Below are 14,002 nucleotides of genomic sequence, written 5' to 3'. Positions count from 1 at the left end.
GAAAATGTAAATCAGTGCAGTTTTTTAACCCTGACAAAATATCCACTATACTATTACTACCATTAGTAGAGCACTGCATTGCTGGAATATAAATTTAACTAACGAGATGCAGCATTTCCAGTATGAAAGATTACACTAAACCTTAGCAATTGAGCTTGCTAACTGGGGGAATTTTTATCGATTTTAAAGACTAGAAAAATATCTGTAACAAATTTTTTGTACAAGACAAATAATGAGCGCATGCAGGCCCACCACCCGCAGGAGGCTTGCTGCCTGCACATTAAAGTTTTCGTCAACAGGGTTGTTTACTTGCGCCTTTGGGCCGCAAACAGGTTGTGACTGTGGTTTACGCTGTAGCCAGCCTTCTCAGAGTCCCTGGCTTTAATGGTCAGGTGGGCAATGGGGCAGTGAGACCTGGAGAGGTGTGATTGTATTTAATTTTGTAAATAAAATTTTTTACTGGCTAGCCGCATTGAAAAAAGAGAATCCACCTGTTTGCTGTAATGCCCAGGTTTTTAGAGCACTTTATAAATGAGGTTTGTGTTGAGAAGAATCTGTTTAAGTTGAGAGTCTTGATTTTTCCTTGTTGGGTCAGGTGAACAGACTCAGTGGCACAATCAGCTGGCAGAGCAGATGTCCACAAGATATGGTGAGCACTATTTTATGCAATAAAAGTCTTTTTCCCAAGCACATACAAACACTTTATACATTCAGATTACCATATATGTCACAAACATAACTAAATTTCTTACTGAACCATGTTAGGAATCCTAACATCCATCAGCAGGTCTTTAGGGACAATAGGTTGATGTGTGTGTGACAGACCAAAAAATAAAAGAAGCCTCCAGAGAAGAGATGACATACTTTTTGGAGGCCTTATTCACATGCTTGGTTAAGAATTTCTTATCTCACTCTGTCTTACTGAGTGGATTACTTCATAATAAAAGGGAGGAGAATTGAAGCCCAAATGTAAATAAAGGAGACTTTGTAGAGTAGGGTTCCATGTTTCAAATTAACCTTGCATGTCCACTTTAAAGACTCTTTCTTTTGCTAACAAGTTGCCCCTATTGGTCTTTAGAAAGAGATGTTTAGGACATTAATTGTATTTACTTTTGAATCTACAACCACCTTAATATACACTTATTTTATTCACTAGCATTTCCCTAACACCAGGTTGCATGTTGACATAAGAAATCAACCCGGCTTCTCTATCAAGAACATTAAGAAAATGCATCCCTGAAGCCTTGCACTTAGCCTAGCAGTGTTTCCATAACATAAACTTTTTGTCACTGCGATGACAACGGCAGTTTGAAATAAATGGGAAATCAAAAAGTTGCCACAGCCATTATGAAAGAAAGAGTTTTAATTTTGTCCATTTCTGTCTTTTTCAAACAATGTCTTTTTCAGACTTCCCCCTTCAAATAGAACAAACAATGGCTACGACTTGAGAAACATTCTTTTATTATAAATAGAGGCTTTGTATAAAAAGTGCATGCGTTAGTTAAACCATGGCATTTAAACATATCACAACCAAAACCTGCCAACCAGTTAGTCAAAAACAGTGACAGCATCATCTCAAAATGCACGTCAATGGACACACAACATCAGACAAAATCAGAATTTTCACAACCACTATTAAGTTGTTTTTGTTGTCAACATACAATTAGCAACAAACACAGTTGGTCCCCACAATGTTTTTCAGAAGATTTTTTAAAAATGTATTTAAACAAAAATTTTGCTTGAGTCTCCAGTTACCATCTTCTCGTTTCCTTAATGGTTTTCGGATGGATTTTACTTCTGATTATCATAGGTTTTTTGCTCCGCTGAGGTCTGTTCCCTGCTGTCTGTAAACAGAAAAAACCAAACAAACAAAAAACCTCCACAGATTTCCTCTGATCTTGAAATTGTTCAGAGTACCTCGTTTCTGTCATAGCCTGTGGTGGTGTCCTTTCCTCAAAATCTGACAAAAAATGTGCATATTAAATGTCCCAAAAGGTCTGTGTGCCAAAGTTGTTATATCTTCACATGGCATGGTTGGTGTAGCTCACATAGGTCGTTTTTGGAGGTGGCACTAACAAAAGGATAGAAAACAGCAGGTTTATGAGTTGAGATATTAGAACAGCAACAGACAACTCTCACTCTTCTCTATTGGTATTTTTTTGTCTCTTATGGTTACATCACTCTTGTTTAGCCACAGTTCCGCTGTGTATACCTATATGGTAAGATTATGATTACAATAATTCTAACATAATTCTTGGATTCTGCTGAAGGAGACCATGAGTTGTGGCTGAAACAAGCAAAAAAATGACTGATTATTATATTCGGTATACCACCTTAATTCTTATTTCTCTTGGAAAAACTGCAAATTGAATGTTTATTACTTCTGCAGGATAAAAGACAACCTCTTTTATGTGTAAGAACATCAGCCTTCTATAAGGCAGAGAAATTAAAAGTGATGTGGAAGCTCCTGCTTGTTAAATAAAGAAGAGCAATTCAGTCAGTACATCTCGAATGAGTAAACAATCTGACGTCTCATGAATTTCTGCTGATGGACTAAGAAGTAGCTTTGAAGTGTAACTCTGAGCTATAAGCAGTTTTGACTTCAAATCCAGTCTCAGGTGACGTCTAAATAAACTCCAGCCACTTCATGTTAAATGCTTATTACTGAAGAGAAGAAAGAAACTCATTCTGCCTCTGACATCACCTCATTAACAAAATATATATTTTCTTGCACATCTGTCCTTTCCATCTGATTCTAACAATAATACTTTTACCATAATTTAAAGGATAATGTTTAGATTTAACTAGATCATCTTGTTCCCCGTCTCTTCCTGATCTTTTAATGCCAGCTATCCAACATCTCCTGGTCGCACTCACCACTAGCTTCCATACCCTCGCAAAGCTCAGTCTTCACTTCGCCATTGGGCCGCTCAGCTGCCAGGTGTGACAGCTTGCTGGTCATAGTGGCAGCGGTGACAATGGCCTTGAAGCTGCGTTTACGTTTGGGGACGTTCCGCTCGGGGTGGAAGATGATGATGTACACCTTTGGCATATAGAGCATGCCCAGAGAGACAGAAGCACTGAGGCTCAGAGACACTGTCAGTGTGGCCGTCTGGATGTACATCTGTGGATAAGACAGAAGGAATGACTGGTTGAGAATAAGATTCAAAGAGGCAGTAAAATGACCAAGACATCGACCTCCTAATAAAGCTAAACTACGGTGCAAAGAAACTATGAAACATCTGGTGCTTTTAGTGACCTATAATAATTCCAAGGATTTAGGATACAATCATATAAAATGAAGTTTTCTCTTTTGCAATTCATTTCACTAAAGTAGCTACGTTTAAACAAAGTTTATATTAAAAATGGATCTTTAATTTCAGTGATCTAGTAGCTCATCCAGCTCATAATCATTCACAATTCAGAGATTAATGTCATGTGTTAAATACAGAAAGAATTTGATCTGATTTTTTGTTATTTATTGGCTGTATTGCACAAACCAATGAGAAGCCAAGAAGGCACGCAAAAAGAAACATCCAGGACAAATTAATCTAATTCAACACTAGATTAAAGTGTTTGTATTATGTATTATGAGTAAGTAAGTATAATGATTACTGTAGTAACTGTCATTATTGTCCCCTGTTTCTCTCTGTTCACTGACAAATCAAATTCTTCTGATCCTCACAGTTTTGGCTGTAGAGTCAGGATAGGAGGAAAAGGTGTTAATTGCGCTACCATCCCCTCAAGGACCATTTGAAGAATAAAAGACACCCCAGGAATGAGTTTTTTTAGAAGAGCTAATTGTTCTGGCTGTTATAATAGATATTTTTCCCAAGGCCTTTTCTATACAGCCTCACAGTGCGGCCTGTTATTAGAATAATTTCATAGACCATATTTTCTTATTTATTATATGGGTTAAACTTAAACATAATTTTAACATACCTGATTCTATTCTGATCAGTATTAAACAATATTTAACTATTAGCAAAATTACATATGAATTGTGATTCTGTGTAACCATTAGACTACCATTTCTTTTTTTCAAAATCATGTATAACAATGGATTGGCAACATTTCTTATCTTTTTCACATTTTTATTTTGATTTGTCTTTGATTGAGAATAAAGGGGATTTACTACTAGCAAATAAGGAATAGCACTATTTTAGCACTCTGATCATTTTAACAGATAAGGCTGGATGTTGAAACCTTTCACCACCTCTCAGATGTGATGACAGGGGAAAGTCAGGGGGACTTCAATCTCTCTCTGGCCCACTTCTCTCGACAGTACTTAGTTATTCACAGGACTGCATTGACTCCTGTGAAAATGTTCTTTTTCACATAATGTATGTTTCATGCTCATATGCAAAAAATAGCCAAAACGTCCAGTGATGATGTCAGTGTATGTAGAAGTATTGCTGAATGACGATGATCTAGAAACTCACGCTTCAGAGTGGTGTAAATAGTTTTTCTACTTGTTGAACTGTATGATGTCAGTGAAAGGTGATATCTTTAGTATAAGACCTCAGTCACACAGGCATAGAGATGGCTGCCAGGGAGACGTGTGTAATCCTTGACTAGTTGAAAAATGAGGTGAAGATGTTAGAGGGTGCTGGCTGTTGCTCTGTGAAATCAGTTGGAACAAGGGCACTCTTTGTGTTTACTTGGTTGCTCACTAGGTTGCTGCATTGACCTGTGTTCTGGCATTAGCTGCACTGAAGCAGTCAACTTTTCTCTAACTAAACACTAACTGGAAGAAACCAGAGGCTGTTCAGCTTCAAACTAAAAGCCTTATTGGTTTAAGTGATAAGGCATACATTTTACTTTGAATGGGAATTCTTCAGTTTCACAACTGCTTAATAATTAGTCGTTGAGTAGTTGCAGACATGTTGTCATCTCCTTGCAAACAACAAGTGACAGTGACCAAGTCAATAGTACGTTTTTTGATGTAGCATCCTTTTTGCAACCAATTCCACCCAGCAACAAACAACCTGAGAGTGGATAAACTGGTTGAAATACATAAGATAAATAAAAATTATTTTGAACTGCTAAGAAGCTTCTCTACTAGCGACAATAAAAACATGGAGCTGAAAATGAAAACTATGAGTGAAGTAAGTAGCATGCAAAGTTAAACATACACAATACTAACTTAAACAAGACTTGTGCTTCTAAAACTTTGGCCAGAAGGGGTGAAAGAAACAAAAACCTATCTGGTTTTATTGTGAAAATGTACAAAATGTACAGAAAATGTACAAAAACCAAACAATGAATTATTTTGCACCAGAGAGTACTAATTTTGAGTCAGCTATTGAGAAAAACAGTAACTTCTGTACATTCAGGTGGATTTTATGCAGCGGAGACATGAGCTGCTGCATGAATAAAATAGGGATAGCTGAGCAGGAAAACCAGTGCAAGTGAAACAATGAAGTCACAGATCAGGTGGATATCACTGCAGCAAATATTCTCCAACTGCTTTAACTGAACCAAAATGAAACTTAGCATCATTTAGCATCGGGTTTAAATGGAGAGCATCTTTGTGGTCTCAACTGAAACAGGAAGTTTTAAAGTGTTTGTCTTCTCTGTCAGCTGACAGTTGTGCTGCAGTCTGTTTTGGGATGAAAACCAACTGCCTGATGCAGCAAGGAAATTGTCTACTCAGTTAAGAGAGTGAAAGAGAGAGAGAACAGTTTTCAACCTGACTCAAGCCCACGCACAACACACACACACACACGCACACGTGCGCACACACACACCACACATGCACACACGTGCACGTGCACACACACACACACACACACACACACACACACACACACACACACACACACGTGGGGAGCTCAACCAGGCACCACAAAGCTCATACCTGCCTTGCAACATCTGTCACAGCACACCTTCGCTCATGCTCCCAAAACAGAACGCCACCTGCTGTTACGGACTGTTTTGACACCAACTTCATTACCATGACAACCGCCTCAAGGAAGCACAGCCAGGTTAATGGCCCTTTTAACCGACTGTTAAATTGACAGCTGGATTCCTCAGTGGTGCTCTGCTCAGCCACCAGGAAAGAGAGGAAGTAAAGGGGAGGAAGGAACATTGGCGACAGATGGTGAGTTCCGTATTTAAAAGCCCAAAACAAGTAGGTGGCAGGGATTCCAGTGATGCATTAAGGAATCGTTATGAAAATGCACGACACAATTAAAGTATAGGGAAAAACAAGTTCTTAAGTAATTTATGTGGCTTCTTAGATATAAACTGTTACTATAAAACCAGTGTTTGAAGGTCACAGTAGTCTAATAATAAGTGTTAGGAAACATAGAGAAGAAAGGTAAGCCAGCAGCGTACTCATAGTTACACACTGGTTTTTAAAGGAACATTTTAACGTGAAATGGCATGACAATTATACCCTCAAATATAGTCTTAGTCTACCAAACTTCAGATTTGTGCAAAAAGGATATAGGTTATCCTATAGGTTATCCTATATAACAGAAATAGCCAATTTTCAGGATCAAATGCTCCCTGAGTTTTTCAAATCAAACTGAACTTGAGGTGCTGAACGGTAGAAAGGTCTCAAATTCTTTAAAAACTCCAAAAAAAGTGATGAGTGTAGTATTTCTTGTTGTTGATAAGATCAATTGTAGCATTTGGACAAAAGAGGTCTTACAAGTTGAGCAGATTTAGAAGTTAGCAGTAAGCTACATAGTTAACATCCTAAAGACCTTACTGTTTGCAGGTCATCTACTAATAGGAAGGTTAGTGGTTGACTGCTCCAGGCTGCATGCCAAAGTATTCTTAGATATGATACTCAACCCGGTTGTTCTCCAATATGTTCATTGGAAGATGTGTGAATGGGAGAATGAGGCATGTTACATAAGGGTCTTTGAGTTTTCAAAGCAGAGTAGAAAAACTCTACATAAGAACCAGTCCATTCACCACTGCTATTACTTTGGATTTTGGAGTATCTGTGAAATCATGCTAGTTCACATGATCTGCCACTCCAATGGCAAACTACAGATACATTCCTAAGCTATTTCCACACTGGAAGTAATTTGCTTGTCGCACATTGCTTTGAAGCTGAAGGCTGGTCACATACAGACAGTCCTGACTCCAGCTACCTGGGTAGCATTGTAATGTACTATACCATACATGCCATACCAACTTCATTTTTAAAGCACTTTGGGCATTTTCTTTGGCCTTCAGACAATAACTCTGATTGCTACAGTGCCGGACAGGACAGGCAAAAAAAAGCACTTTAGCAAAAAGTAGAAATTAACACCAATTAAAAAAAACTATAATAAAAACAAAAACAAGCAACTATAAAACAACAAAACAAAATTGAAACAAGTAAGATCAATGTCTCATGCTGGGTTGAAAAGCCAGAGAGTTTTAAGATTAGTTTCAAAATGGACAATGTAGGTGATTGTGTAATGTGCAAAGACAATTTATTCTATAATCTGGGGTCAACAAAAGAAAATACCCTCCAAACCTCCGCTTTTTGTGCACGTATGAGCAGCTGGTCAGATTACTTGACCTTGGACATGTATGTGTGTATGTGTATGAGTAAAGCAGCTCAGAGAGGCACCACAGGGCAAAACTATTTAAGGATTTAAATAATTTGAGGATTTAAAAACAAAAGAACTTGAGGAGGGATTCTAAAGTGCACAGGCAGCCAATGGAGTGTGGCCATAATAGGCTTAAGGTTCACTTCTCTACACCCTGCAGTCAAAAGCGGCATTTTGAACCAACTGGAGATGTGAGAGGGAAAACTGTCTAACTCCAACATAACCTCCTGAGGCCCTGCCTATTCATGTCCTCTGTATGGACATTTGTCTTTGGTCAATATCTTGTGACTTATTTGAGGTATCTTACTAAGTCCTGATGTATTAAATAGAGGACATCTTGGGCTTTCCACTGATATCTCATGTGTTTGAGTAGCCTCTTTTAGCTCCAAAAAGGCAGCAAATCGTAAATAACGTTAAATGGGAATATTCTTTTTTCCTTGGTTTATATAGCACATTACAGTAATCCCACTGAGACATAATGCCACATTACGGGGTCTGGGACCCAGTGTTTTGTGTTTCTTGATTAACTGATATTCTTTATTTTAGTGTTATTCATGGTTTTGGTTCTCTTTATTGATCTCTGTGTGTTATAGGGTTTTTTTCTTAGTTTTTCTTTGGACATTGGCTCCTTTTTCACTCATTTTAAATCCAGTCCAGAGGAATGCCTTTTTGTTAGGCCACTTAACTCACTGTCTTTCCATGCTTCAATGAATCATTAAAGCATGAAAGGACAGTGAACAAGTATTGTATTTACACATAGCAGAAAAATTAGAAAACATTTGAATTCTATCTTTAGTTACAGCCTGTTGAATCTAAGAAAATAACAAAGATAACGAATTTATCTTGAAAGACATAAAATAGCATTCTTGCACCAACAAAGAACTATTAGCCAAAACTGGGCATATCTCACTATATTTCCCATTTTTTAACCAAAATATAATTAAATGAAAGGTGACTCATGGTAAAATGGCCTATAATTTCAGATGATGAGGTCAGTAGATATGCAAGCAGATCCTGTAAACCAACAGCAAAAGCTCTAAGCACTCTGTTTCAAACTGTGTTTTTTTATGGTGGATTGGAGATATCCTTATGATCATCTCAGGCACAGAACACTTACCTGGTATTCTGTCATTTTGTTTTTAAGTTGAAATAAAGGCAGGTGGGAAAAGAGCTTGTTACATTCAGTGGATGAACTAACAAGTTTTTATCTAAGCCCAATATAAGATATATTATGATTTTCTATGAACTTGTCTTGTGTCATTTGTCATTTGCCTACACACAGTATGTGTGAGAGGATATTTAGATGTTGCTGATTTGTTTAGTTTCTATTTGGAAACGCTGTTAGATGGGTAAATATTACATAAATATGAAGGTGAATTATGCTGATGTGCACCCACCCGCTCTGCTGACTGTGCTGTGCCAAAGAAGATAGGGATGAAGGCAAGCCAGATAATACAGGTGGTGTACATTGTAAATCCAATGGGTTTGGCTTCATTGAAGGTCTCTGGCACACTTCGGGTCTTGATAGCATAAACAGTGCATGTGACCATCAGGAGAATGCTATATCCCAAGGAGCAGATAAGTGATAGGTCAGAAATGTCACACTTCAGGACACCCCGTGCATTCTCAGGATCCTGTGTGCGCTGCTCCCCGTAGTCCACAAAGGTATGTGGTGGGTCAGCAGCAAACCACAGGAGGACACCCAGAAGCTGAACTGAGATGAGTGAGAAAGTAATAACTAGCTGCGAGGCTGGCGAGATGAAGCGTGGTGCTGTCACTGCCTTCTTTCCCTGTTCGAAGATGCGGTGGATACGGTTAGTCTTGGTGAGCAGCGCGGCATAACTGAAGCACATTCCAAGGCCCAGGAAAATGCGGCGGAAGGAGCAGACGACAATATCAGGAGCAGCAATCATGGGGAAGGTGATGATATAACACAGGAAAATACCTGTCAGCAGGACATAGCTCACTTCCCGACCTGAGGCACGCACGATGGGTGTGTCATTGTAGCGAATAAAGGTGACGATGATGAAGGTTGTAGCGATAATGCCTAGGACAGAGATGAAGACAGGCACCACTGCCCAGGGTGAGTGCCACTCTAGCTTGATGATGGGGATTGGTTGGCAGCCAGTACGGTTTTGGTTGGGTCTCTTTTCGTAGGAACAGAGCTCGCAGGTGAACTCACTGGCCTGGAAGTGGTATCCCTCGCAGCGCTCACAATGCCAGCAACACGGCACACCCTTTACTACTTTCTTCCTCTCACCAGTGCGGCAGGGCAGGCTGCATACTGAAGCCGGAAGGGACAAGTCCCCAGTTGCCCACTGTAAGGCCTCCATCTAAAGAGAAGGAATAGGAAACTAAGCACTCTGTACCATCATAGTTGGGTCTAAATCAAAGTTGAAATATATTATAGAATTGCACACAGCAACAGGTTTTAGATAGAGCTAAACAGAGCAAAATCAAATAAAATACTGATTCTTCACACTGCCACAGTGTGAAGAATCAAATTGAGAAACACAAAACTGTTTCTTTTCGCTTGACTGGGGAGCATATTTGTTATTTTCATGTTTTATACCCCTTGCAAGTTAGCGGCCCTTACATTTAGATGCAACTGATTGGTCCAGTGCCCGATGACCTTGTACTCTGCCACCGACCTGTTGTTGATCTGATATTGGAAGATGTCATAGCGTCCGGGAGCATCCCCATTCTCATTAAAGATGACCGGAGTCCCTGCACTTCCTGAACAAAGCAACAAAGCAACAAAAAAGAGCAGAACAATCTGTTTTCAGAAATTGATGGAAAAGAAGGGGAAACACAAGATAACGAGTTATCCTAATACGTGGAAGGAGAGGTAAATGTGGAAAGAGAGAGATGTCCGATTAAATTTAAAAAAGGGGTATTGATAAAAAAGTGCTAGAAAATACTCAAGTTTAAAATTAAAACTGTATATTTATTTTATAACTTATATGCATGTTTTAAGGAATTTGGAGTTTAATGTTCTCCAGATGTCCTGATTGATGATTTGCTGATGCTCACAAAGTAATCTATTGTAACAGGAATTCGAATACCACTAATTATTAGCAAAAATTAAACTAAAATCTTAGTAGCCTATTTTTATGTCAAAAGATTTTGTTTAATCAAATGTAATTAATCTAATTCTTGAGTGCAAATCACTGGAGGTCACCGTCTGATGAAGCCAACAGAACAACATCATCAACAAAAAGAAAAAATGCAATCTTGAGACGACTATACCATTTGGCTATGCCTAGATATTCTATCCATAAAAACTATGAACAGAATCAAAACAAAGAGCAGTCCCCTCTGCCAGACATTCCCAGCACACCCTCACTATACGTTTGGGTACACCGGGTCTGTCCAGCATCTTGCCTGACCACCTAATCCAACTCACCACCAGGTGGTAATTAGTTGACGGCTCAGCACCTCTCTTCACCTGAGTGTCTAAGACATACAGCTGCAGATCTGCAGAGCTGCCGTCAGTCCTTCAGACAAATGATGTTCTCCGGGGGACCATCAAACTCAGACTTACATTGTACATAGTCCACCGGATTTCCAGACAAAGAAGCGTGATTTGTCACTCTCAAGAGTAAGTCCCAGTGGTTTAGAGTCTAATGGCATTGTGCTTTACAACACTGCACCACTTTGCATTGTGCTTGGTCATGTAAGGTTTGGATGCAGCTGCTGGGCCATGAAAACCTTTTCCATGAACCTCTTTATACACTGTTTTGGAGCTAATCTGAAGGCTACGTGAAGTTTGGAGGTTTATAGCGACTGACTTTGGAGATTGTACCTCAGCATCCACTGACCCTATTCTGTTATTTTGCAGGCCAATTCATAGCTGAGTTGTTGCCATTCATAGTTGTTTGTAATATGAATATAAAAGTATAAAGAAAAAAAACTGTTTTGACTGGCATATTAAAGCACAATTTGTAAACCCAAATGCTAGATGCCAATGTTTATACATAAGGAAGAGCATTCAGAGTCTTGGTTAATCTTGCTAAACTCCTAAATGGATTCATTCTATTTTTCTTTCAGCTGCTATATTTACTGTATTGTGGTGTTAGCATACAGTTGAGCTGGATTACTTGCTGTGGGGTAAATAATACTGGGGACTCGAGGCACATTAGTTTAGATGTGGAATAAGGATGGGCAGAAGATAGAAGCTAATTTGCAGAACATCAACAACAAAAGAATTCACATTCATAATAAAGTGAGTGGGTGGCAGTTTGATTCGATGCTGCCCTGATTTCTTTCTTCAGCATGAATAAAAGTAGTCCAAAACACATCACTATGGAGATGAATCAGCACAGCTTGCCTCAAGATGTACAAACTCCCCTCCACCACCTCCTATCTCCTACCCCACTTCACTTCACTTCACTTCACAGACTCTGCATTGATACAGAATTAACATCCTGACTTCACATCACTTCAAAACATGATAATCACAGTAACTCACTGGGGACACATGCTGAATCTATGTCATTTAACACAATAAGAAGAAACACACTACAAATAAACATTCTGTGAACAAACAAAAACAACTTGTTCTATTGGTTACAAATCAAATAAGACCGTTTTAATACTAGAATGTTGGGTCCAGATTTGTTTTATATGAGTTTTGGTAAGTTTTTATCAAGTGACAACTAACTAAGGTTTTAGATCTCAGCATTTAGCTATTACTTTGAATCAGGTATACCTGTAATGGCGGAAAGTTCAAAATTGTTGATGTATCAGCTCTATTATACATTCAATAGAAATCAGTCCATCATATCAACACCAAAGTGTTGATGGGCATTGACACATGTAACAAGATTGTTTTTTAATAAATTCATCTCTGGAGAATTTGGCCATAAATGTTCATTAAAGAGGTCAGACAGCAACAGACCTGATACTTTATTAATTCTCCTGTTCAACCTGGATCCAACAGGACCACATTTTTTAGTACGCTGCCAGGAGTGCAGCAAGGTCTCTGGATTTTATGGAACCGCTACAGCTGAAGCTTGCCAGGTCGTCCATTCATCTGTGTGATAATGACTCTGAACCTACATATTCACTCTGCTCGTATTTCTACATCCTTGCTCTGACTCTAATGTGTACTCGTCTGCAGCTTTCACATTTCTTCTGCTACCTTCACGCGACATCCTGAACCACATCCACTTCAGGGATGCCCATGGCTCAGGTGGTAAAGCAGGATGACCACTAATCACTGATCAGCTTAACCTGTTTTTTCCTGTTAGTCTTTTCAGATGTCATGAGCAAAGCAGAGTATAACGCATTGTATTTTAGCTTATTAAAACTGAAGAGAAGCTGATGTCTGTCTCAACAACGTCTGTTGTTGAGATTAAAAGTCCACTAAAACAGCTGAATTATTTGTTTCCTCCTTATGCCTTGCTTTGCACTTTTTTGTGAAATCACAGCAGGAAATGCACTTGTCACATATTCATCAGTTCACTCACTTAAAACATCTCCTCATCCCTCCCCAATCCAATCTGATAGCTGCTCCACAGGGTCAGTCACACTGCTTTAAAACATCAGAAAGGTCTTACTGATTTTTAACAAGCATCCAATTTCCAAGTAAATCTGAGGGAATCTCCCTGACCTCTCCCTCTTTCTCCCTCACCCACTGCTCTACTTTGTTTAGCTAAGCGTGTTCAAACAGAACATTGGTACAAAGGCCTCATACAGATGGCTACATTGCACCGAGCGCTAACATTAGGACAAGTTTTCCGATTAGCCTTCTGACGCTCCTCTAAAAATAAGCACGATGAGCAGACGGCTGAATTGGCGATTAGCCCTCTGGCTTCTGCCTGGCCACAAAACACCACTTTGTCCTGGATTGTAGCATGGATAGGCAGCACTGCATACATGGAATTATGACTAACCACTCTCCAATATGTTAAGAGATGTGAAGCATGAAGAAAAACATAGAGGGAGATCAAATTTGATTCATGTCAGTTCAGCTGAGTATACTGCTAACAAAATCATACCTGAAAGCCTCAGACATGTGTGACATGAGTGTTTGTGTGTGTCTATACTGCAATAACAAGAAACTCAATGAGGCACAAAGCACACATGGGCCATATACTGGTGAGCCAGGATTAATTGGTGGTGCATAATTGATGCTGCAAAGCTAAGCTGAGTTGATGTTTTCAGAGGCTGCAGATTAATTCACAGTTAACCTATTCAGTTCAACACTTAGGATTGCCAATTTGGGGCTTGACCAACAGCTTAAAGATGCAAAAAGATTTAATTTAGATTTAAAGATTTAACAAATTTTAATTAGATGAAACAGAACAGTACCTTAACCAGATAAAAGTTGGAAATATTTGCTTCATCACTGAACTGACTGGTTTATGTTTAACAGGTTTAGTTAAACTGATATTACCCATGTAAACCTGTCTGAAATGACATCTACAAGTTTTCTGAAGTTT

At 39.0% G+C, this 14,002-nt stretch overlaps 1 protein-coding gene across 1 annotated transcript in view; it reads right to left on the bottom strand.

Moving 5' to 3' along the window:
• Nucleotides 1-1,380: 1,380 nt before the first annotated feature.
• Nucleotides 1,381-14,002, bottom strand: part of LOC116319279 (metabotropic glutamate receptor 8) — a 110,826-nt gene continuing 98,204 nt past the window's right edge. The window contains exons 8-11 of the mRNA XM_031738561.2: nt 10,153-10,292; nt 8,954-9,889; nt 2,878-3,124; nt 1,381-2,071 (exon numbers count right to left, since the gene is read on the bottom strand). Coding sequence (XP_031594421.2) covers nt 2,022-2,071; nt 2,878-3,124; nt 8,954-9,889; nt 10,153-10,292 — 1,373 coding nt within the window. The 3' untranslated portion in view covers nt 1,381-2,021. The remainder of the gene's footprint in view (nt 2,072-2,877; nt 3,125-8,953; nt 9,890-10,152; nt 10,293-14,002) is intronic.

Source organism: Oreochromis aureus, linkage group 7 (genome assembly GCF_013358895.1).
Source record: "Oreochromis aureus strain Israel breed Guangdong linkage group 7, ZZ_aureus, whole genome shotgun sequence".
Classification (NCBI taxonomy): Eukaryota; Metazoa; Chordata; class Actinopteri; order Cichliformes; family Cichlidae; genus Oreochromis; species Oreochromis aureus.
The sequence above is the reverse complement of the archived record's forward strand: the minus strand, read 5'-3'. Positions and strand labels throughout refer to the sequence as shown.